The following is a 26,563-nucleotide window of genomic DNA, read 5'->3' on the forward strand; positions in this document are numbered from 1 at the left end:
CAATAAAATCACCTAAAAACCTGGTCTATTGTAAAATGTAAAAGAATTTCAACCAAAATGATTTTTTTAGTTGGCTTGTATTTCAAATGTAAACCGTCTGCTTCACACAAACATTACTTTGAAGAAGATTTTTATATCTGAGTCATATCTGATTCCCTTTTCCCGTCCAACTAAGCGTGCAGCATGTAAAAGGAGTGAGTCTATACTTCAATGAGTGGGATGATTTCTGCCTTCAGATGCCAATTGTATAGCTGATATAAGCGATTTCTTAAAAGTATAGTAAAGCTAATAATAACAATGATTATTGAATAATATAATTGTAAATATAGAACAGCTAAAAAAAAAAAAGGTCACTAAGGTAAATATATAGGTACATAACTTTACTTACTCATAATGACGTAAATGTAGATGCTTTTTAAGATGGAGATGGAGATTGGATTTCCCAAAGATTTAAATTGCATTTCTGACCCTATACAGGTTTGACTGTCTCACACAAAAATAGGTCTTAGTTGTATAATGAAGTATATATAATATGGTGCAGATACTACAATGTCAAAGGTCTATAAAGATTGTTCACAACTTGTATATAAGCTGCATCTAAACCTGCCTTATTTAGTCATTAAAGCATGTTTCTTTATAAAAGGAATAATATTAAATGTTTGTATCCAATTCGTCCACAGCATCCATAAGACTGGGCACTGAGTCCACTTTCATTCCCCTTTTGCGGAGAGAGTTCAATTCCTCAACCAATCTTGATTTGTCACGCCCCAATGTTTCCCTGAAGAAGGAGAAAAATAAATATTAATCACTGTGTATTGGAATATAATCATGAACTTTTTGAAGTGATTTTATGATATATTCATGGGATGGAATAAACATTAGTGAAAGACTATGATGATTTATTAAAAATTAAACTCAATTTGCCATGCAATCTAGCACAACCAACCAAATCTGTATCATGTGTACTTTTTTATAAGAAACACCAAACACACACACTGATATCTTAGTCACAGATATGTTTGTTTATCCTAATCACGGATTATAGCAAAATAAACTTAATGTTAATTGTATACAGATGTCAGATAATGGCTCATAACCTCAGAGCAAACGTCATGAAAATATCTAAATCAGCAGACTGTATAAATTAAATATACTAAATAATGTGAGTCATGTGTACACAAAACATAATGGCTTCATATAAACATCTGCTGGCGTGTAGCATATGATAATCAGGCCAGATAACTTTGTAAAATCCCGGTCGGACACCCTCACACTACTTACTATCAGTGATGAAGATTGAAACATCATATTATTTGATAAATATATAATATTATATTTATCTTCTTTCACAAATGTCAACAAATGTTAAACAAACAAGATTAAGACAACAGGATATCTGTCAATAACCCTGTTATTTTATGTAGAAAAGTTATCAGTAGGTAAAATTTGATTTCATTTTCTATCTATTGATGAAATCAATAGATATACTAAAGCTACTTACTGGAATAAATATATACATATCCAATAATTAATCTAGGAATATTCTAAAACATGTAGGAATCGAAACCCTTCAACTTCTTCCACACATGAACAAAGCAATAAAGCACATATTTAAGAGATTTTATGTGCTCTGATTCTAAATCCCGATAAAGTGCTTTCTTCATATGGGTCAAATTTAAAAGGCAATACACTACTTCTTTACGCTACACTAATGGAATAGATTTTGATGAAAGGAATCTTGAATTGTGGGATAATTCTTAAAGCAATCTGCTTTCTGATAGGATGTGGGTTTGAATGCCACAACTGGAAAATGTTTGATGAATGTGTTTCAGGTGTTCTTCTGTATATTATAAGTATTTATGTAGATTATTCATAAAAATATTTGTCAGCCGTTTTAGTCCATGTATTGTAATAGTATTCTTATTTATTCAATTCATAGGAGACTGTATATGCTAAATCTGCTATTTACGGATATGAAATGTGAAATCTTAGACAAATAAGAGAAATCGAAAAATGGATGTTATTTGATTTTTCTTTCTTTGAAACAATAAGTTTCCGATTCAAAACTAGTTGTATATTTAATTTAGCACAAAAGTAGGTAAAGAGTATATGCCTGATATAGTTGTTAGTAAATATCCTATATATAAGCCAAAATTTGTAAAAATCTTGAATATGGTTTCTTCACTTACCATATAGAAATGCAAGTATGCAATAGAGGAATATAAATTATCAAAAGGTCAGAGTCGCTCACTGCCTCATATCGTTTAAGTGCTAATTGTGCCCACTTCTCCACCGGCCCAGCCAGTGCCCCTCCACTTGCACCTGCACATGCCACTATCCTGCATAGAACACTCAATACAACTCGAGATCTGTCTGTGTAGACCTATAAAAAGAATAAAATTCATTTATTATTCTGAAAAAATTTTGATTCGCAATCTCATTGCAGGGGCATTATAAGATCGTAATGAGCTAAAAAATTGAGCTATTATAGAAAAAATCACAAAAGCTCTATCTAAATAGTGAATCATGACCTATCCTATATTTGTAGCTAATATGTGAAATATGATTTTCTTAATAAATGACTTTATATATATATATATGATGATTTTATGATTTTATATATATATGTTGGACATATATATATAAAATCATGCTAAGTCATCTTTTGTTTCTACATTTCCCTTATATTCAGCAGCTACCTGCAATTTGTCAAGCTTCTCTTAATTACACTGCACTTGCCTGGACAGGATTATCAACACCTTGAGATTTGAATGTCCAACAAACAACCTTCCATTCCTAAGCTATATGTTTAATTTAATTACATAGATTATATTGTACTTGCTTGCTTATCCAATTGTTTGCTTAGTTTATCCCAACCTTTCTAATTAGGGTCATGGTTACCTCCAATGTTGTAATGTTTACCAACACTACTCATGTGAAATATGTAAATTATTAAAAAGAGCTATAGTATAGCTTACCTTATTTAATAATTTAAAACTAGTCTCTAATACAGATAAAGCTTGGTCAAATTTTCCCTCATCAATAAGTCGCCTAGCATCCTTCAATTCAGCATTCTGAAAGAATACAATAGCTGCAGGGGCATCCCTTAATCGTGATTCACTTGCTATTATATTCAGCAATGATTCAAAAGCTGCACATCTGGTTGATATTAAATTTGGTTCAAAATTGCCAACAACTATCTGTAAAATTATAAAACACAGTTTAGTATCTACAAAGAAATATCTTTCAGCTAATTATAAAATTTACAATATTTTTCATTTTTATTGCAGCTGTTACAGAGTGTAGATCGATTATTGCATACTATAGAAATTTTAAGCCCTGGTATTATATCATCACCAGTGGCGTGCACTGGGTTTCTTACCAGGGTATGCATACAGCAGGAAAATTGCATAAAACGACAAAAATCCTCCTTTTATACGAGTTATATATAAATTTTAGGGTATGCAGTGCTTTTGTGCATGTATGAAGTGCACGCCACTGATCATCACAAACTTCATCACTTCAACTGATTGTTCCACAGCTGGAAATAGATCTTATGTAGAGAATTCTCTAAATTAAGCATTAAATAAAACACAAACATTCATACAATATAATGAATTCATAAAATTTCTTTACATCCCAGATTTAACACCAAAGGTTTATAAAATCTGGATGGTTTATATTGACCACTATACTATATGCTTTTAGCTGCCAAGTATCAATATTAGGTGTATCAGGTATTTATGAATTCATAGTATTAATATGAAAGTGTGTCTATAGGGGCACTTTGTCTGTTTATTTAGTTGTGTCTTTGTTTCCTATGTTGATAAGCAACAATCTCATTAAAATTTTGTACAGAGATAGCTGGCATCCTGATATACCATATGCCAACCATTTCCGCGAGGTTCAAAGCTAACCTTTGTTACTTATATCACAATTTTAACTGATTTACTAATAAAAAAAAGGGATTTTTATAATTTGAATATAAATAGGCATGTAAGCATAATCGATTTTTAATTAAGAAGAAAAGGCAACTATTTTTTATACGTACTTTACTAACAGCTATTAATTTAATTAGAGATTTCTTTAACTGTTTGGTAAAATTGCTTTAACTATGAAGTGTTTGAACATTATATACCCAAGCGAACAATAGCAAACAAAGTTTATTTACAAAATAATGACTCACCTTCCGCGGAAATGATACATTGTTCATCAAAATTGGATGTTCTTTTTTAAGCCCATTGTACAAATCTAAGAAGTGTGTATACCTCCTTTCTACGTTAGCTGGATCAGGATCAAATACACGGGTCTCCGTGGAATCTTGCCTAACTTGTAGCATATAGGCTACAAACTTCTTTTCTTTTTCGACGCCCTCCACAGTCCGAGAAGAAACTATTTCGAACCTTAACATTTTGTCTTCTTCCTTTAGCTGCACTTATTTGAATATAGATTGTATTATTTACATTTACGACTAGCCAATTATTGGTATAATATCACAAATGTCCATACATAAATAAAGAAAAACTGTTTATTGTTGACTAAATGACATCTAAAGTCTAAATAAATACCTAACGTAATGAATTTCAATTCGTGCGCACTGCGCTGACAACCACAGATACTAGGTAAGTAGGTACGTACTTACTACAGATATGAAAAATAACATCACATGATAGACCGTATAACAGTCCTCAGTACAGTCCATACCATATGCTAATGCACTAAAGGTAAACAAATATGGCGTTCGATCACATGATTGAATTTGTAAAGTAATAAAAACATTGGCAAAGTGGACGATTGAATGAAAACATTTTGAAATCGATTACCAAATTCAATGATTTAAAAATTTCCTCGCGATGTTATAAGTGTACCTTTAGATTCTGTCATTAACCTATCTTTTGTCTCTTCCTCATTTTATAATTTGAGTATTAACTTCCTCAGTAATAATTGTAATAAGAAAAATAACTTGCTCCTAATTTACAAATTTTGTGTAAATTAATAGGACAAATCTAATAATTACTAAAAACTTTAATTATTAGCAGCCAACCGGTGGCCAAATGCCATTATATATAGATCTACGACCGCAACAAAAGCGACTACCAATTTTAAAGTTGACTAAGCTCGTTCATAAAATTCACTCTATGGTTCACTTTTCATTTCACTAGGACTCATTCTTTTTCTATATATCAAACTACAAATAGGTTGTTATATCTGTGTTTTTATTTTCTGATTGTTACGTTTTTGCTCTAATATTAATGTTATATAGATTAAATTACCTTTTTGTTTGATAAAAACTGTTTTACTTTGAGAAGACTTGTGAGAGTAATTTGATAAAAGGAACAGAGATAAGAATGTTAGCAAAACTGAAATATCGTGACGGGTATGCTATGTTTACATTTAATGCATTGGCTTATGATATGGACTTTGTTTTTGACAAAGGTTTGACAAAGGGTTTGAAATCGGTTTGGCAGTCCAACAAAATTGTTGTTGTTGTGCCACAGACAGTAAATCAACGTCTAGTTTTAGTATTCCTTGATGTTTTTCAAAATATACCGATATATGGCTTATTTTTTACCAGACTTATTTGGTGGAATGAATTATATCCAATTAGTACAGTAATGCGTCAGTGCACCCAGTAGGTAATCTACCCACCCTCATTAGATGTATGTAATAGTAACTCTAAACTGTAAGGTCCTCAGAGTAATCAATCACACTGCCATCCCTTTTGCTATGGTCAATATTTATTCTGTTGTTTAGGCCGCTTTAGTGCTTTTTTGTCACCGAAAATAATCAATAGATAACGAAGATAGAAATGTAAGGATCAGCAGCGTAATTCAAGACTGTGTAGTAGAACCACTGACCTCTAGTAACCATCAGTTTACCTACCTATTTACCTAAGTACTTAGTACGAAGCCCGAAAGTATGATGTAAGGGCTCCCAAAGTTGACTGGACCGCGATCCAGTATCCAAAGCTTCCAAATTCGGAGCTCACCTCTTAGTTGTCATGAATAAAAAAGGACTAAACTCTATTCATTTAATTGAAGTACTGAAAATAACCACACGACCCAAAAAATAAGATGTAGGTATACTGGTGTACGGTTCTAGAGTCTTTGTAAGGTTTCAGCAATATCTGAACATGAAAAGCGGTAAAATAAATATTTAATGGGTGATTTGCGGAAATATATTTCAATTTCGTTTTATATGCCTACCACTGTAACATGGTATTGTGAACATAAAAAAGAGAGTTGGTACCTACTGTTCATGGGAGAGGGAAGAATTTTATAATTATTTTTGGCTACAATATTAAAATACCGAATATTATTTATGAACCATAAATAGGTAACAGAAACAAGACAGATTAAATATTAGATATATTTAATGCGATAATAAACTAATACATGCACATAATCTAAATAATATGTACTCTTAGTTAATTATAATTATGTCCACTTGTTTTGTCAGGTTACTCTTGATTGTTAAAAATATGCTCCCAATCAATACCTATCCTCCGTTACAGTGCATTAAGTATATGAAGCAATATAAGACTTGATGTTGTATTCAAATCAAAATGTAAAGCATGTCATTGATTTAAGTTCCTTCTCAATATTGCTCTTTCGAGCCTTAGGTTAACACAGGACAGCATGTTGCAGGATGTGTTCATTGTAGGCCCTGTTAATAGGTGATCTGCTAGGTCCGACTATTAATACTATAGAAAAACGTATTTAGATACACATTAACTAAGTAGTATGCACAGGTACTACTCCGGCAGTGCCGCGCCGTGCAAGACAACCTGTCTCAGTGTCCGCCTCATGGTGTCGTTAATAGTTCTGGCACCTACTTATGCGAAATAAATATATTAATGAAGATTTGAACGAAATATCCCCTAAAAGGGCTCTAAACGAAAAAAAAATTACAAAATTTTCCCATGAACAAAAGCCACATCGGTATTTAAATGAATTTGTTTTTGAATAAAACGATCAGACGATCATAGCAAGCTCATGAAACAACTCCTCATAGACACAAAACTAATGACTGCAACTCTCATAATTAAAATTTGACCGATCAATGTAGTAATGGCAGTGTAATTTATTGATTAAGATTTGTAACTTATTGATTAAGAATTGATTGACGGCTGCACATCTTTAAATTGGCCAATTAAAAAGATTTAAATGGCGATAAGTATAGAATAAGATAGAATAGATAAGATAGATAAGATAGAATTCCGTTAAATAATAATTTTTAAAATGTAATTAACGTGTATCAAAGAGAGAAAAGAGAATGGTTTCGTCTTATTCAGGTGGGTACATAAACTAAGTTTATATCGCTGGTCAAAGTTTAAAATATGTATATTTAATGCGATGTGCATCATCTGTGTATTATTTTTTGTCATGTCCGCCATGTTGGACTTGTCAAGACGGTCAAGACGTTATTACAAGCGGATCACAAACCTTTAGATATTCCAACTTCAAAGTGCTTTAATAAAATTGAACCAATTTGTAAAAATAAATAGTCAAGGTATAGCTAAGGATTTCTAAAAATCTTAAACCTGAACTTCATGTTAATTATATTAGGTACCAGCGATAGTTCAAACTGTTGTACTGATTGAGAACAATTGCGTAAAAAGTCCGTTGACGGATTCCGACCTCCGTCTCTTCAAAGATCTTGACCACCATCATTCTTACTCTGATGTGGGTTACCAGGTTTCAACAGTTAATCTTATTACATTTCAAAATTAATCACCGAAACTGATCCACCAACTACCAGATCACTACACGCGGCACGGGTCTCCTCCCACAATGAGAACCGTTTAGGCTGTAGCCAACACCCTGGCCGAGTGCTGATTGGTAGGCTTCACATGCCTTTGAGACCCATGGAGAACTCTCAGTCTTGCAAGTGTCCTCACGATGTTTCTCTACACAGTTGAAGAAAATGATATTTAAATTGCTCAAAACGCACAAAACTTAAAAAGTTCAAGGTGCGTGATGGGATTCAAGTTTGCCCGCCCGAAAGTGACTTTGACGAAAAATGTTGTAACTTCGTCACAGAACGTATATGATTGGTAGCTAGGATTTTGTTAGTCGGTTGAAAATTAGGATTAGTAAATTAAATTGAATATTTACATAAAGCTTTATCAAAATTATTAAACATTTACTCTTACGCATTTGTATCTATTAAATTATGTGACACTAGTTTGATCGCAACACAGTTACGGTTGTAACATATTAAAGCAATGGCAACACCAAAAATTATGGTCATACCTAATACCCTAAATTAGGTGTCACGTAAAAAGTGCGACGACGACGACGGTCGACCTGCGCAGTGGACAGTTTACAAGTACCTAAATCAAAAAGGGTATATCAGTGATTTTTAAATAACTTCATCTTATAAGCTCGAAGAATGATTGTTTTGACTTTGCATTAACCTTAATTGGTAGATACAAGATTTTAGAAGGATTCTTTATAAGGCAATTTATTTTGGAAATTAAGGAGGTGAATTAAAGATATAACTGCACTGAATATTACAGTTTTAATTAATATAAACTCTCTTAAAGCTTTTTTTTCAAACAAACCTATGTAGGACAGTATATAAAACTTTTATATACTACTCTTTTAAAATTTTACACTACCTTTATTGTAGAAACATATTGTAATAAATACTTGTTGGCATGTAACTTATAAAAATCGCACTTTGTATCGTAAAAAGTTAATACCTTCCTCGTGAGCTCTTTTTACTTGAAACCTACAAAACATGCTTAATTTAACTATTTATATGAATAATTAATAACGAAGCATAAGATAAGGGGTAAGGATAATAGGTTTACTTAGACTTCAGTTTGGAACAATATTTTTTTTCGTAGACAACACTTCAGTACAGTATTTCTTATGCTTCTTAAAATGTAGTAGGTACTTCAATTACAGAACATACAATAAATACACTTAAAGCTACTACATAGTCACACTTAATCACATAACATATTGGTCCAATATTCATAGAAGCTCTGCTAAAAGACGTCAATAAATAGTTAAGTAAGTGTTACAACTTACAACGAACATCGTTTCTAGGGATGTACCTGTCCTCGCAAAAAACTTGAACACTTAGAATTGAGAGTAATGCTACAAAGTATTTATTTGAAGGCCCTTGGTTTTGAATTTTGTTTTTTTATGATTTAGGTATTACAGTTCACAACTATGATTTTTAACTGAATAAATGGTTTACTCTGAGCCAATGGTTAATTTAGACCTAGATTAAATATTTTCTATGGAGATGCCCGTGTGAATATATTTGTAGCCTTCAATGTACTAGTGCTATCGATTATTGATAAGCCTAAGGCGGCGTTGTAGGACTGAGACGAGACAGCCTTAATTCCAACCTGTGCTTTGCTCAATTACGATCTCTATGTTGATTACCGTCAGCTAGTTAATGTCCCACCACTGACTATACGACGACTCTCTCATACGAGCTAAGACCTTTCACGCTGCTTCGATGGATAAATTTTATGCAGGTTCGTTATTGGACATATTTTATGCATACTTTTTACTTCAATAATCCTTCATCTGGGAATTATAAAATGAGAAAAATCGTAAATTTGTGTCCAAGTTATTAGCCAGTAAGTACACTTTACACATTTTATTAGGTTTAGGTATTTTTCTTAAGAGTCAGACAGTTTTTCGGGTGAATCTACATAAATACATGAGCACAGTTTCTGGAAGAATCTTAGAATACATCCTGAGAAAGCGTCATAGCAATTAGGTTTCGTCTTCCATTTGACGCAAACGTAGTACACTGGAATACCAGATAACAGTATAGCTAGGCCAATGGCGGTGTCCATAGGATTAGTGATGGCGGGAATGATGACCAGACAGGCGATGGCGATGAGGAAGAGGTAGGGAATCGCTAGATGAACCCTGATAGGCCTCTGCATGTCGGGCTTGGTTTTCCGTAACCACAGCATGCCTACCACTGACGCGCCGACGGACAGCCACAAGGTTTGCGAGAAGTAGTTAATGAGGTCGAACACGTTGCTGTTTGTCAGCATTAGCAGTGAAAAGAAGCACTGTAAACAAAAAATGATTCAAATAAACAAATGAGCAACAAGTCAACAAAAATGGTGGCCATTACAATGCTAAAGCTTTTTACAGAGATTTTAATGTGGCGCAACTTGTGATTTAATGAACTACTCGTAATTTTTCTATGATTTTATCTACTAACATAGTAATTAAGTTGTACTTATTCTAGCAATTGAGATTTAGTTGCTAAATTCAAAAAGAAAATACCAATTATGAATGCGATAGAAAAACAAAATATTCCGTATATTTTGTTTTTCTATCGCAAAACATCTGACTTAATATCTACATGAAAAAGCTACACTGATAGTGGTAACGACATTGACATGTTTGATTGCTTCAAATCACCAATTGTCGAATACTGTCAAATCTCGATAATTATAGACGCCAAGTGTGAGATTATCTGCCTACGACGTTAACTTATTCGATCTAGGGACAATACTGTTTCCCAGTATTGTAACTAGATAGCGGTTTTTGGATATCATATAAATCGTGGAGAACTTTCAGTCGACCGAATACGGTAACTAAGGTAGGATCAAAAATGAGTACCAACTTGCCGCGTTGGTTTGACTAACCCCGGTTATGTAAATTTACCAAGTTCTTACATCCTATCCGGCTCTACATTTACTGTCGTACGTAGTTATACCCGCAGCAGTTCTATAAGTAGAAGCAAACTTGACTATCACTCTTTTTCTTATTACAGATATCTCTTTTGTTTATCTATTGTATGGATAAGTGACGTTTGACAGCAGTGATTGCAAGATTTAAGTCTGTCGCGAGATACGTAATCACCTTGCGGCAGACCGATTGCATATATCGCGACAGGCTTGGGACAAGCGTAAATCTCGCGATCACTGCTGTCAACAAAAAAAGCGTTTGACAGCAGACCCTGCATAATAGATAGAGATTTATTGTTTTTAGAGTTACACAGAGTATAAATAATATATATACTATGTGTGTAATATATTATATATATATCTCTAAAATCAGTACCTACATCGAGTTTTTACTTGTTATCATAGACAACAAGTAAAAACTCCATGTACATGACACATATTGTTATTATATTTTTTTGCGTTGAATATTTCATCATCATCATATCAACCGATTACCGGTCCACCACAGGACACGGGTCTCCCCCGCTGTAGTAGTCCACCCCCTGCCTGCCTGTTACAGTGGATTAAATGTATATCTACTTATAAATAAATAAATAAAATCGTGCAACGCAATGGACCAAACAGTTACCCGCGGAACGCTTTTCTTTTAGTTTTTTTTTATAGTGTAAATTGGCGCACCACGCATTTTGTCCACCTGATGACAAGTAAAATCGCCTATAAACAGAGAATCACTTCGCAGGGCATGCAAGGATATCGTCCTGCAATGTACCGCCCAGCGTTCATCAATTTAAGGCGTACGAGTTAAGCCTCAATTTATAGAAACAGTATCAAATTGAAAACTGAGGGGATAAAAGACCCACTAGGCATAGTGTGTAACTTTTCACCACCAGGCATACCTAGGGTTAAGGCTCTGTTAACTGTTCGGTACCCTAGGTATGCTAGACTACGGAGCGGGTGCGTGAAGAGAGGAGTTACTGAAGACTGAAGACTGCGTTAATTTACCGCTCGCCAGCTTCTCTTGGGAGGCGGCAGGTAGCTATTGCGCTAGCTAACCGTCACTATACAAGACTCTCGACTGTCTGAGGGGGGTTCAAGCTATCCTCATCCCCTCCTCGATGGGCTCGTTAGTCATCAAGAGGGACATGAGGGGAGGGGGTCCCCACATAACCTACGTCCTGTCCAAGGTCGGAAGGACCCACAAAGCTTTGAAAAAAGGCATGCTATACATTTGAAAAGCTATACTGGTGAAATGCTCTTACAGTAAATATGAGCGATGGAATCGGTGTCTGTTTATCAATGTGGAAGAGCGTGAAGAAACCAGGCATGTGCCCCTCCTGTGCACCCGTGGCAAAGAGTCTCGCGGAAGTAAATAAAACTCCGTTCACGCCTCCGAATGTAGACAGGGCCACGAATACCGGTATCACCCAACTCCATGCGCCGAAGAGACGATCACCGAATATCTGAAATGTAAATAATAACAGAATTTTCATCGACTTTGTGATACGAACCTCTGCAATATTTTTAATCGTCTTAAACTACTCGATTACTTTAGGATGGCTTAAAGGTAGGTAACTCTTTTGTACGCCCTGAACTAAACGCTAGTTCATTTTAGGGCGGTTAAAACGTTTAGCGATAACAAATCTGAAGAGTTGGTTTGCTTGTATGTATTTTCGCTACTAGTCCAATTAAACAATACTTTTGCGTGGGTTAGCGCTATAATAAAAAAAGCTTAAACGCTAAGATTTTTGAACGATGTTTGAGCATAGAAAATACTTCGTAGGTCCTATTCTAAATAACTAAGTATGTGTAGCAGGAATGTTTTTAAATATTTTTTAACGACGAATTTAATTAAACTCTCATACCAAAAGTATTTCGCCAAAGGTTGTCTAGGACTTCCGAGAGCCCAGAGATCGACTTAGCGATAACACCGCGTATGCACGCATCAGTGTCTCGTTTAAGTTTCCTCTACGTGCCTGTTTTTTGATTCGTTGTATCGAATTCGAGTGTGCAACAAAGACTCCAAACAAATAAACAAACTATAAAAGCTCGAATATGGTATTATACATACCGCTGCCACAGCTGGTTTCGTAATCATTTCCATCTTGGAAACGACAGCGAAATAGGCCAAGTTTGCCATCACGTAGATAACCGTCACCATTGGCATAGCGATCCATATTGCGCGCGGGAGATTCCTGAAACGACGACATAAATAATGAGTTCACATTATTAGAACGTGCTGCGATGAACTTGGGGAGGCGGCAGATAAATCTTGGCCGATATATAATTAAAACTGCTCAAATTATTATTATTTTTTATTACATTATTATTATTTTTTCTTTTTTTTTTGTATAATAATTGCTTGCTAGGTACTTACTCCTAAGCAATTGTGTTTAATGTTATCGTGTTATATGTATAACCAAGTTGTGGAAACTTCATTGGTCTATGTGATACAAAAATACGGCATTACTTTTATGTATAATTATACTGTTTGTTTCCCTTGAGAAACTAATAAATAAATAAATAAAAAATAAAATAAATCCTAATATTAAGAACTAATATAATACTAATCTTGACTTCTAAATAATTGCCTTTTATTAAGGTTATATACCTATACTATTTAAGGGGCCATCCATAAAGTACGTCACACGAATTTTAGGATTTTTAAACCCCTCCCCCCGTCCTTGTCACTGGTTGTCACATTTTTATAACAACACCCCCCTCCTGATGTGACGTCACACATTCTTTAAATTTATGTATGTGTTTAAAAATAATCGAGAGAAAACAGCTATTTTCATTTTTTACTTATTTTTATTAAATAATAATCTAATAAAATCAAAATTTTTAATTCACATCCAAACTTTGCGTTTTAGTATTTTAAATTTTAACATGTGACGTCACAAAAGTATTGACCCCCCATGCCCCTTGTCACACGATGTCACACTTCGGTGATACCCTCCCTCCCCATTAACGTGTGACGTACTTTATGGATGGCCCATAATTGAAACGATAAGATAACCCTAACACAGATCTGCACCGGCCAATTTCCTACATGCAATGCCTTAACCTCAAGTTTAGAAAAGGATTATTCCAGTTACCATCAGCCTGCTCAATGAATAATTATCAATAGATCTTGTTTATGCATACGTATGAATACGCGCATTTATTTAAGTATCATCATCATATCGACAGTCGTCACTGGACATACGTTTTCTGTTGGGGTTCCCAAATGTCAACATCGTATGCCGCTTGTATCCAGCGAACCCACATGATGACATCATTGATATCGAAACGAGGTGTATATAGTACATATACACCTCGTTTCCTGGTGGGGAGTCACCATCATGTTAATAATAATTCACAGAATAAAAAATCATACGGAAGATACTACTTGCATGTTTGGTTAAATTACTAAGACTAAACTGAGTAAAGACTCGTAGGTATTATAGGTATCAGTGCTCTCTCCACTCCAATACCTTGGGCGTTTATCTGTCCTTCGAACTATGTTCTCCGCACATTGCCTTCCCTTTAGCTTCGCAACTCGCTTTTGTATATCAGTAGCTCTAGTTGTTATAGATCTCATAATTTCTGATTCAATTCATATGCATACAAATAAATTACAGCAATTTTTAACTTTCAACAAAGCCTGATTTACAAAGTCCTATATTACAAATATGTAATTACTAGTATAACTGAAATAGATTTTTATGTACCGAGGTAACAGGTAGGTTTTGTTTTCAGACCGCGACCGTAACGACTATGCATTAAAGTGAATGTAAATCCGTACCAAGTAGGTATATCGCTACGTGAGCACTACCTAAATGCTTAGACTACAAGTATATATATAAACGCTGATACATTTCTTTAATTCTAAAATCCTTTATTTACTTGCATACTTTAAGTTACCTACTTAAGTGCAAATACATAGCCCGACTACTAATTGAAAATAGGTAGGTTTTACAATTTGCTATGGGCAGTGCTAAAGTTACCTTGTCTATTTGACCGAAGGTGTATAAAACTAACTGAATAACTGAGATTTGATATTATATTTTGTAACTAGGTAGGGACATAGAAGAAATTGAAAAAAAAAGATAGACGCTAAGTAGAGATCCGTGGTAAGAATATACTCATTTACTCAAACCAGCAAGGATATCGCATAATCAAGATAAGTAGAGGTATAATTTAACCATTCCGAGAGAGAAAAGAACTCGACTGACCAAGCGATGCTATGAATAATGCATTTAATAAGACAAGTGCGAAATGCGAGTGATCTAAAAGAAAAAAAAAGGTTTTATCCATTAAACTTAAAATACACAGTGGAATTTAACCGCACTGTTTCGCCTTTCAATCATTTTACGCGTTTAGAGCTTTTCTTATAGTACTAATAGACGGACCTAGCACATGCCCTACCTGATGATACCTGATACCTGATGTGCAGGGCATGCAAGTAATACGTTCTACAAAGTGCCGTTCTGTGTTAAGCCTCATGTTTCTGTAAGTGCTCCGGCAACCCCGCCCTTCAGATCGCAATACATGCATTGCCACGACCCTGTTTTGCGGCATAAATAAGCATGGCGATAGTAGGTACTTCCCCGGAGGCTCTGTCACAAAAAACTCTACTACTACTAAGCCATGAGGTTTATACTCTCTTTGGAGATTTTGAGATAAATGTGATGTGATACAGATATATCATCATTATCAACCCTTTACATGCCCACTACCGGGCACGGGTCTCGTAGTCCACCACGCAAGTTCGGATTAATAAACTTTACACGCCTTTGAAGACGTTATGAAAACTATCAGGCATGCAAGTTTCCCCACGATGGAAGGAAAACACCTTCACTATTAATTTGTGATATCTTAATTGTTTAAATTAAAAACGCACATAGCTCCAAAAAGCTCCAAAAAGGTGCGTGCCGGTAATCGAACCTAGTGCTCGCAAAAGGTAAGCTACCCGCTTATACAGTTATATATATATATTTCTTATAACTAATATTTTATAATAGATAAGTACTTATTGATATTCTAAATGGTTTTCTGCGTTACTAAATAAATCGTTCGGTGAAGCCCTTTGCGTCCGCCAGAATTAAATACAGTTAAAGTCCAATTCCCCCATACAGACTGCCTTCTCGAATTTTTAATAACAATACTGTTAATTTGAAGAGGTAAATACAAAGCACCATGTACAAAAAAAAATGAAATCTGGTTTAAAAATGAGATTTTAATGGGGTCACTTAACATTTAGGTTTTATTGTAACTGCCATCTTTCTAGCGCTAAGATAACAGCAGTATTTTTATGACATCCTGATGCAGAAATAGGGAATTTTAAACCTATTAGCGAACACGTTTGAAACATTATTACATTCAGGGTACGTGCAAAAACTACATGGCGGAATTTCATCCAGACCATTCCTAAAAATTCCATTAATTAATATTTCTTTTGTTTTTTTCCTTACATTAAATATTAATTAATAAGCTAGTGCAACCCTCTCGAGCGCAAAAATATTCCACAGTGAAGATTAGCGTAATGTAATCGAGATTTAAACAATAATGTATTTTTTATTTAGAATAAACAGGTTTTACTGACTATGTCAGTCCGTATACAGGACCAGACTACGAAACCGATCCAACTGCAGCGAGGAGTGCGACAGGGAGATGTTATCTCCCCGAAGCTGTTTACCGCTGCGTTGGAGGACGTTTTTAAGCTTCTGGATTGGAACGGGCTTGGCATCAACATTAACGGCGAGTACATCACTCAACTTCGGTTTGCCGACGATGTAGTCATAATGGCAGAGACTCTGGAAGACCTTAATGCGATGCTTAATGACCTCAGCAGAGTTTCTCAACAGGTGGGCCTTCGTATGAACATGAGCAAGACGAAAATTATGTCCAACGCTCATGTTCCGCTCCACCCAATAATTATTGGGAGCTCTGCACTCGAAATTGTAGACGAGTATATATACCTAGGACACAAGATCCAGTTAGGTAGGTCCAATTTCGAGAAAGAGGTAAACCGCCGAATCCAACTCGGATGGGCAGCGTTCGGGAAACTTCGTGACATCTTCTCGTCCAAAATCCCCCAGTGCCTGAAGACTAAAGTCTTCGAACAGTGCGTGTTGCCAGTGATGACTTACGGATCAGAGACATGGTCGCTAACTATGGGCCTCATAAGAAGGCTCAGAGTCACTCAGCGGGCGATGGAGAGAGCTATGTTAGGAGTATCTCTACGTGATCAAATTAGAAATGAGGAGATCCGTAGAAGAACTAGAGTTACTGACATAGCTCAGCGAGTTGCGAAGCTGAAGTGGCAATGGGCGGGTCACATAGCTCGGAGAACCGATGGACGATGGGGTCTTAAGGTGCTTGAATGGCGACCCCGCACCGGTAAACGCAGCGTAGGTCGGCCCCAAACGAGGTGGACAGATGACATCAGGCGAGTAGCTGGGAGCCGTTGGAGGCAAGCGGCCCAGGACCGTGCATTGTGGAACTCCCAACAAAAGACCTATGTCCAGCAGTGGACGTCCATTGGTTGAGATGATGATGATGATGATGAAACCGGTTTAAATTTAAATTAATTTTAACACTGTTTCTGGAATCTGGTTTATCCGACGTATGGGTAATCTATACCATTCATGTCTCTATGGTATATATGTATTAGGATTATGTTATTATGTATATGCTACATATTAATCAGAACATATGTGGCAGTTCATTTATCGCTACACGAATGCAGATTAAAGATATAAACCCAGTCTATTCACCCCCTTAATTATGTTAGAGCTCGCAGCGTACTCTCAATTAAAAGGTACAGTTATCCTTGAACGACAACTTGACTTGAAACTAGTTAGTGCAAGTTGAATATAGCTTGAAATGACTAACCAAGTTGCATATTAGATTACGCTTATGATATTACAAACAAGATCAATGTGGAATAAAAGGTACCAATCGTTAATTGAATCTACGATCATTGATAAAAAATTATATCCTAAGGTTAATTTACTTTCGTACACTGATCTGGAGCGATGTCACTCATTTACAGCTTACGTCTTACACGCTGTTCCCATGGCGTTTCCAGTTACGTTAATATCATCATCAGCCTACTAACGTCCCACTGCTGGGCCAAGACCTCCTCTTTTAACGCAGAAGAGCATGAACCCACCACACCTTGTCATATGTCAGGGATAGTAAAATCGAGATCGACGGCTTAATCTGCTCTACGAGGATTGGGAGGGTCACCATAATTTTCTAACTCTGGCACAGAGCTGGTACAGGAAAACCATTGGGTTTCCTACCATTTTTGGCTCGTGAAGGGATTCTAGCCTTGGACTTCCGAATCTGTAGTTAAACATCTTAACAGCTAGACCAACGAGTTAGTGTTAGTTGTAAAATTTCTTAGTCGCGTCTGAAGTAAGTTGAAGGAATTTTGCCATTCAAGTTTTATACCCAATATCGAAATCGGACGCATATGCATGTAGAAATTACAAAAAGCTTAGTGAATTAATTGTACTGCGTTAAAAAAATACCTCTTTTATCTATCAGAAGATTCATCACAAGTCTTTTCATTTATGTATAGATTTATAAGAAGGAACAATAGACGTCTTCAAATGGGAAATAAATAAAGCACAAGATCCTAGAGCAATCATTTATCTCGGCACCACTTAGGAATTGGATCTTTTATTGAAAATGCCAAGTCAAATAAATCGCCTCGATAAACGACTGTTTGACGTGCACTCGAGGGAGCGCCTCACTTTAGCTCCTGAGGTTTAAGTCCATTTTTATTTTCCTCACCACAAACCTATTTAATCAGAGTAAATACGTATTCATTAGATGATTACGTATTACATGAGACCAATAAATCATATAAATAGGGTGACATGTATGTAAGTAACCTGTACAAAGCATTGGCCGCCCCAAAAATTTATTTGAATGATGATAATGACGAAAGTAATAAGGCATATAAAGAAAAAATCTACCTAAAGTACAAAATGGCGTAATTTGAGATTCATCTTGTAGCGCCATGGGCCAGTAAGATTGGCCACCCCAAAGATTGATTTGAATGATAATAATATCAAAACTAATAAGGCATATTTGCAACATCATGTTTATGCTTTTTCCGTTACAAATGTTGGTAAAGACACGTACTACATTTTTAAATTTAACTGGAACATTTTTGCTAGTAGTATGCTAGTAGTTTCATATATACATTTAATTAGAACAACGGCTTTAGCTAATACTAATGCTGTTCTACGAGTAAAATATTGTGCCAGTATCGAATAAACGCCCTGACGATAAATAATGAAATAAATATTCGAAACGAAAATGTGAAAGGTAATACGATATCTAAGCGCAAGTTTAAAAAACAAAAACTATGTACGAAACTATCATTTAGCATTACTTGATGAAACTACGATAACTGGGTGGGTACGATCAATTCTTTCGGAACGTGTTTTTCGCTAACGATGCTTATCTTTACGAGGAATCTTACAGCTGAATTTAACAGACTATGGCATTTATTTTATTGTCTTCTTCCTTCCCTATTTTTCTATTTTTGTTATAATCTGGGTTAGTGCAAGAAGAACGTTTTCAGATGTCTTACGTAGAAACAAAGCTCTATCCTCAGAGTGATAAAGGTAACTAGGCGTAAATGCCATGCCATGGTAGGTATATAGCTAATTTTCCTTAATGTATACAGTAATTCCCGCTTCTACGGAATAGATTAACTACATAGCTACCTACTTGCTTGAGTGATTAAGTATACATAATATGTAAAAAGGTATGAGTTATTCATTAAGAATGGAATGTAGGTAGTTGCAAACGACAATATATTTTGCTTTATTATTATTTTTCTTAAACTTATTGGTACTTAAAGTAGTAAATACCAACTTCTCAACACGAGAGAGTGGTATACATGCTTTTCCGATACAGATACAGACTCTCCAACTTCGACCAGAATGAGTACAGAGAATTTGTAGCGTAACCGGAGCTCCTAGGAGAGAGGATTCATGTATCGAACAGTAGGACATTCTTAGGCGGAGAATAATTGTTATATTCGTTCGCTGCACATATCTGATAATTATTGCCAACGTTACAAAAAATTTTATTCAAAATAATTATTATTAAACTCTTTATTTGTACACCAAAACATTAACATATACAAAATATAATAAAAACAGAAACATAAAGAAAGAAGTAGAATACAAAAGGCGGCCTTATCGCTTAATAGCGATCGCTGCCAGGCAACCTTTGAATTAGGAAAAAAAGAAGAGGAGAATAGACTGCTGGTGGTACAAATTTTTAAAATACTTACTTGTACGGGTCTTGAAGCTCTTCTGTCACGAAGTTTAGGTAGTTCCAGCCACCAAAAGCAAAGAGACCCGAGTAAAAAGCGAGCGCAATGCTTCCTGCGCTGTATTGGCCTTCGAAAGAGTCCTGGAAGTTTTCCGTGTGACCTGAATAAAATGACGAATTGGTGAACATAAAGCTTTTCAATTATTTCTTTACCTAAAAGTTTGGATATGGGTTATTATAAACCAATAACCCATACTATTCAGATATTAATGTATAAGACGAAGCTTTTTTTTCTAGGTGGCCAGTATTGCGGAGACCATTGGTTAACTGGAAAACAATATTCAGAAGACTAAGCTTTAAAGGTAAAGACGGGAAGGTGTTAAATTAAAAATAATAAAATATTCAGTGCGAGTGTGCAATTAGAGTTATTTTAGACTATACTCGTGATTTTTATTAAATTATGTTAGGTTTAGGACCTGTTTGCTGTAAGTTAACCTTTGGTAAAACTAGGTGTCACTTTACTCTATAAGTAGTTAGTTTTCAAACAATCTATAATGCGCTTCTCTGGTCTGGTTAGTAGTGCAGTTCCTAGTTCTGAATTGATACCTAGGATATGGACACCAAAATAATAGGTAGGTACTGCTTAGTCTTAGTATTTACGGAACATAAGCTAATTATCCACGATGATGCGTCGAAAATACTTAGTACGGTAATTAAGCGGACGGGAAACAGTGCCGTCTCGGGTAGGTAGATCCGTATCATCAAAATTGACCTAATTGTTACAATTTACGAACAAAGCCATCGATTAGAAAATAGTTAGTGGGAGATGAAACTTCTTTAAATAATGTATATAATCTGGCTAATTTGGGTTAAAAGGCTGGATAATATTCATATATAATTAATTATTGTCTCTGAACTACTCAACAGATTGAAAACAAATGGATAATACTTAAACATTTGAGTAAGAAGTCAGATTTTTAATGGATGAAATTTCATATTTAAATGACGTCCACCGCTGGACATAGTCTTTTGTAGATAAAAAAAAACCACAGTCCTGGGCCACTTCCGTTTCTAGGGGCTATATATATGACTATTGTATCTATGGGCCGTTTCAAAATACATATTCCTTATTCATTGATAGAAAGACAAACACACAGACTGATAAATCTGTCTGTATAAAAACTTTTTGCGTATTACTAAGAGGTCAATAACGCGAAGCTTTATGTCGTTCGGTTTGAACTACTAATAGTTGACTAGTGTATTTGTAAAGTAGGTTATCTATCGAGAGGCATATCAAGGTAAGGGCTACGAGTACACGACCCGGTCAGAAATATCTTCTCCTGGAGACACAGTTTCATATGTATTTTACCTCTAAAATTATAAATATAAAAGGTGTCTTTCTGTTGAGCTGTGCTTGATGAAATGTAGATAGCTTTCATGTAAGAGACGGACATGAGAAACTCTTGAGCCTGGAATAGCACCGGCCAGAAGTTTCCGTGGGATAACATAATAAATTTGCCGTGGGATAGCATTATTTATCAGTCTATTTTAACATAACATACCCACCAACAATAAAAAGTACTACTAATACTCGTAAAAAAATATACTTAACCTTAACTAATTGTAATGACTCGAAATCGCATTTTCACATGAATTTGCGTGCGCATAAATGTGTGTAAATTATTATTGTTTTAAAATAATCTATGACCATAACCTTGTTACTTTTGCCATCTGGGACCTGTTGATCTTTTATCGCCTTAAATTTAAGCTGATGTTATGGTTGTCACTGCGTATTTTTATGTCAACTTCGTATAGTTATGGAAGAAGATGTAGAACAAAAGTTTTTCTTTATTATGAACACTGTTTTACTCCTTCGACTACCTGTGCCGTGTGGTGACAGCAGATTAGAAAAAAATTATCACCACCTTTCTCTTTAATCGGGTATCGTACGTGGTGGCCAAGGGAATAACGGAGAAAAGGCATCAGCGTCTCTGTCTGTACTACCTTCACTGTGATCAGAAGCCCGTCTGCTCTACGTGGTGATTTTGGGCAAACTCTCTCGTTGACTTGCCCAGCTCATGTTGCCTTGTATATACAAAATAATAATTTCTTCAATCTTTATACTCCCCACCCAACTCCCACTCTTCGGCAATGTACTCTCTACGCACGTTTTTATCATTAAGTTCTTAACAATTCATTCATTGTAAAGTCAACAACTCCTAAGGATGCTCCGGTGTCGGTGCATTTAAGCTTATATACACCAGAAGCTTAAGCTTAATTTTCATAATATGTCAAAAATGCTGTCTGTGCGGGCAGCCAAAGAGATAATTAACCAATCAGGAAGAAGGAAAAAAAAACTTACCAGCACAAATGTAGTAGATTCCAGATAAGATAATGACGATCAATGCAAGCAGCTTGGAGGAGGTGAACACGTCCTGGATGCGCATCGTCCATCGCACGCTGATGCAATTTATTGCAGTCAACACGCCTAGTCAGAGGATAAACAGCTTATTAAGTTGACAGTTAAAAAAAGCTTATTAAAAAAATATAAAATCCGACTTCATTGTCATAATATTAAACTTAAATAACCAAGTGCCGTGTGTTTGCGGCGGATCAGAATAAAGTTATCACCATCCTTCCTCTTCTAGACTAAGAGAATATAACGGAGCAGAGGCAGCAGCGTCTTCTGTGCTACTACTACCATCTACTGCGATCATCACATAAAAATACAGGAAAAATTAAAAAAAAAACTAGTTCACGCGATGTTTACAAATAGGCGGCCTTATCTACATAGCGATCTCTTCCAGGCAACCGATGGCGTAAAACACAGCTCAAGACGAGAGGTACTTCGTACATGTATTTATAAATACATGAATGATGAAATATACACATATATATAGCAAATATATATTTTTATACATTATTACTATATTATATATATGATAAACGTATACACAATTTTATATCTATACGTACTCATAATTAACATATATCTATACCAAAAACTATACCAAATATATATATGCCAAAAAATATAATAACTTTGATATAATGAATATCAATAAACCATTACCATTGTCTATAAATAGGGCCTAAAAAAATTATGTCTTTTGTATGGGAGCCTTAAATATTTATTTGATTGTGTTTTTTGGCATGAATGTTGTTACAGTGGAAACAGAAATACATCATGTGTGAAAAATTCAACTGTCTAATTATCTCGCTTCATCAGATAGAGCCTGGTGACAGACGGACAGACAGTGGAGCCTTAGTAAGTTAAGTAAGCGGGCTCCTGGAACCCAATTTAAGCAACTTTGAAACTTCAAGTATGTCTGTTTGTAGTGGCTGTAACACTGGTTCGGAAAGACGGTTATACCGAGAAGAGCCGGCAAGAAACTCGGTAGTTGCTCTTATAATGAAATACGCATCCATATTCGCATGCACCTGTTGCTGTTGTTGTGTTTACAGAAGCAACATGATATGTTTCTGAAAAAATATGATAGGTACTTTAGAGAAACACGTAGATATCGTTTCTGAAACATTATTTTCTTAATCAATACATGACTTAAGTCGAACGAGGCAGCTATTTTAGATTCAATTGTCAATTGTGTTATTATTTGCAAAGTTATACATAAACAAATATTAATATTAGATGTCCTATAGGTTTGTCGATGTATCATCTGCAGTTACCCAAATTAAACTACCTAAGTACTTCAGTAGATCATTATTTAGAAACCGTTTATATGTCAAGGTTACTGTTAACTGTGCTAATGAGATTTCAACGTACAAAAGATAGCAAGAAACTCGATAATAACAAGCTTTCTCGTGCACGAACTCTCCCAACTTTCGATATTGAATACATTTATTATAGGTAAATTGCATTTGACGAAGCGATCGTTTGCCTACCTACCTATGAAACCTACTTACCTACCTATGTATTTCTTGGCTTTCACAATCTTGTTCTACAATCATTTTAGAAAATACCTCTAGCTTGTATCTAATTTAAGAAACCTTTGTACAATGTGCATTGATAAACTTGAATGATTTATTGTAACAGATTTTAGGGCTTAGGTATAGGTTCACTGGCGTGCATCTATCTATCTTTTCTTTTTACGATAATAATAAAATTAAAAATTAAAAGAAACCCCGACTTTCAATTTCGTGTACATTATTCGACAAGTCAAGCCGTTTCATTTGATAACCATATTGAGGGAGATGTAAAAAAAAAAACAATGTAAGTAACCATTTTGTGTTGGATGCCATCTTGGATATGAAATTTATCGTTGTCATAAACAATTCTACTAGTCAAACCATTAAAAATAACAAGATCGGTTTAGTTCGACCGCTACGATGCCACAGACATACAAACAGGCACGTCCAACTTATACGGACGACGCGCGACGGGGGTTTGAAATAAAAAAATGCATGACCCATAACGCGAACTCAACTGACCAGTTAAAGGTACTCTATGTTTGCCTACTATGGAGGTTTGATCATCATTTACTGTTGCTATAAGTTGCTGAGGCGTTGGATATTCAGCAGACCTTATTCTGGAGTAGGAAATGGGCTGATGATCTTCAAACGCCTGAACACAGAAAAAAAATCGACAATGCTGTTTTTTGTGTGTGGTAGGGCATTATTTTATCTTATGAATTCTTGTTTATATGTGTCTTCTTAATTACCATTAAGAAGAGCTTTTAACCTTGCTATCTCTCGTTTTTAAAATGAAATACCTCCATAATGACTTATAAAAATTTACATGTTCAAAACGAGTATATAACTCGATTTACCCGTCACTGTTTCGATTACCTACAATGCAGGATTCAATACAGTTCTTACAATGTGAGATCAAGTACAGGTTTCCCAAAACAACATACACAGGACGTCTAGCATTCCATTGCATGCGAAAAATAGCTTGCGAAATTAGCTATTTATTTAGAATATAATATAATTATTTTATTTTTATTGTATATCTATTTATTGTATACTCGCGTATATTTGTATATCTGTTAAAAGAATTAAAAGGCAAGGTAATGGTCTGAAGATTTACTACTAACAATGACCACGTCATCTCTATCTCTCTCTATAGGATCGTCTTTAATTTTTTAATGTTAACAGACCTGATAACGGTATCTGTAACTTTCGCACTTCTTTTTGCGGGTTCCATCTCTTCAAACCGTTCCTAGACACCAGTTTGATAGTTAATATTTGTAAACAAGACTATATTAACGATAGAAACTCATGTTAGCATTAAAATGCTGTTTTGATAATGTGACTCATAAAATCTTCCAACAACGCATTTCCAAAATATAAAAGAAACAATTAATATCTATGTATGTAAGCCTGTAAAAGTCCCGATTCAACAGTTACAAATAAACATTTTTCCATACCATAATATAATTTTTCCGTCCGCTGCACATCATACAGCGCTTACGCTTTCAGTGGAAAACATACTCTAAACGAGGAGAAGAGCTCTGTAAACAAGTTAATTAAGTTGCCAATTGATACCATTAAAGCTATATGCGAAAGGGAATGCGAATTTTGTAAAGCAAATGAGTTTAACGGTTTTTTTTAACCTACCACTCTCGAGGAATTCAGATTTGATTACAAATCGAGAATTTAATCAACAACTAGAGCTATAAAATTTCTTTGGATGTATTTGGAGCCCATTTCCGCTGTAATTTATTTAGATTTGTTTATATATTTAGTATGCCGTATCGTCACCGTATACTCAGGAACAATGCATGGCCAATGCTGAGCTGTACCCTTTCTGTCTGGTGTTACACACAGACATTGTATGTGTATACTATGTTGTTACTTTATTATTATAAGATGTAATGTTTGTAACACTTAACATGAATAAATGTTTTTTCTCTCTTTCTAATTTATACCTAAAAAGGACATTTGTATAGCGAAAGATACTAATGTTTCTCAACAAAGGGTTCGACCATTTTTTCGACAAATGTAACACCTAACTCGAAATGGACTTTGTTATGAGGCTTCTGGAACATCTAGTTACACTTACAACCCTATCGATATAAAAAGAATCGCCGTTTTATTTTATGTGCCCGTACGCTGCAGGGAAGAAACCGTATCAGTTCAATAAACTGCCATGACCTCTTCAGGTTACCGCGCAGTTTAGACGTTTAACGTCGCTTACCGCCAGGTGAGATTGCATATAATCCAACTTGTAAGAAATAAAAAATCTATGTAGGTAGGTTGATGCTATGAGGCTATATAATCATACTGATATGCACAGCACAACGGTTGGCATTCTGAATCTGTGGTGTTTAACGAACAGTGTCCAGAAAAGCTGTTTTATAGTGCCATCTTTCGGCTTTATAACTACCCTGGTACAAATTCTAGGAACGCCACTGGGCTCATCAGGGAACGAACAAAAGTTGAAAGGAACCCCATAGGAAGAGTCAGTGGACGCTACAAAAATAGAGATAGGATATAGTTTTTAATGTATTTACCATGTTGCATTTACGTTACAAAATCGTCTGTTGTTTACCTTCCTCGTTGCTTAAAAATCGTCTTATGAAGTTCGTTATATCCGATCTGATATGGATTATACTTTCACCTTTTATTCAACAGTTTAGT

At 35.1% G+C, this 26,563-nt stretch overlaps 2 protein-coding genes across 2 annotated transcripts in view; both read right to left on the reverse strand.

Annotated features, from left to right (window-relative positions):
- Nucleotides 1–52: 52 nt before the first annotated feature.
- Nucleotides 53–4,630, reverse strand: LOC120637416 (sorting nexin-20). The gene is made up of 4 exons (XM_039909252.1): nt 4,187–4,630; nt 2,979–3,200; nt 2,190–2,383; nt 53–778 (listed from the first exon to the last, which is right to left on the reverse strand). Exons 1-4 carry the CDS (start codon nt 4,409–4,411, stop codon nt 652–654), a joined length of 768 nt encoding a protein of 255 aa, XP_039765186.1. The 5' UTR covers nt 4,412–4,630; the 3' UTR covers nt 53–651.
- Nucleotides 4,631–8,587: 3,957 nt separating this feature from the next.
- The window catches only part of LOC120637026 (large neutral amino acids transporter small subunit 1), a 32,859-nt gene continuing 14,883 nt past the window's right edge, over nt 8,588–26,563 (reverse strand). The window contains exons 3-7 of the mRNA XM_039908612.1: nt 22,326–22,451; nt 19,983–20,124; nt 12,747–12,870; nt 11,938–12,138; nt 8,588–10,051 (exon numbers count right to left, since the gene is read on the reverse strand). Coding sequence (XP_039764546.1) covers nt 9,647–10,051; nt 11,938–12,138; nt 12,747–12,870; nt 19,983–20,124; nt 22,326–22,451 — 998 coding nt within the window. The 3' untranslated portion in view covers nt 8,588–9,646. The remainder of the gene's footprint in view (nt 10,052–11,937; nt 12,139–12,746; nt 12,871–19,982; nt 20,125–22,325; nt 22,452–26,563) is intronic.

This window comes from Pararge aegeria, chromosome 3, assembly GCF_905163445.1.
Source record: "Pararge aegeria chromosome 3, ilParAegt1.1, whole genome shotgun sequence".
Lineage (NCBI taxonomy): Eukaryota > Metazoa > Arthropoda > Insecta > Lepidoptera > Nymphalidae > Pararge > Pararge aegeria.

What these genes read in the sequence shown, in the direction of transcription:
- LOC120637416 (XM_039909252.1), bottom strand. Translation starts at nt 4,411, where the DNA reads ATGTTAAGGTTCGAAATAGTTTCTTCTCGGACTGTGGAGGGCGTCGAA. An exon ending in GTTTTAAATTATTAAATAAG is followed by an intron (nt 2,384 to 2,978) that starts GTAAGCTATACT and finishes TTCTTTTTATAG; the next exon opens with GTCTACACAGACAGATCTCG. An exon ending in CATACTTGCATTTCTATATG is followed by an intron (nt 779 to 2,189) that starts GTAAGTGAAGAA and finishes CTCCTTCTTCAG; the next exon opens with GGAAACATTGGGGCGTGACA.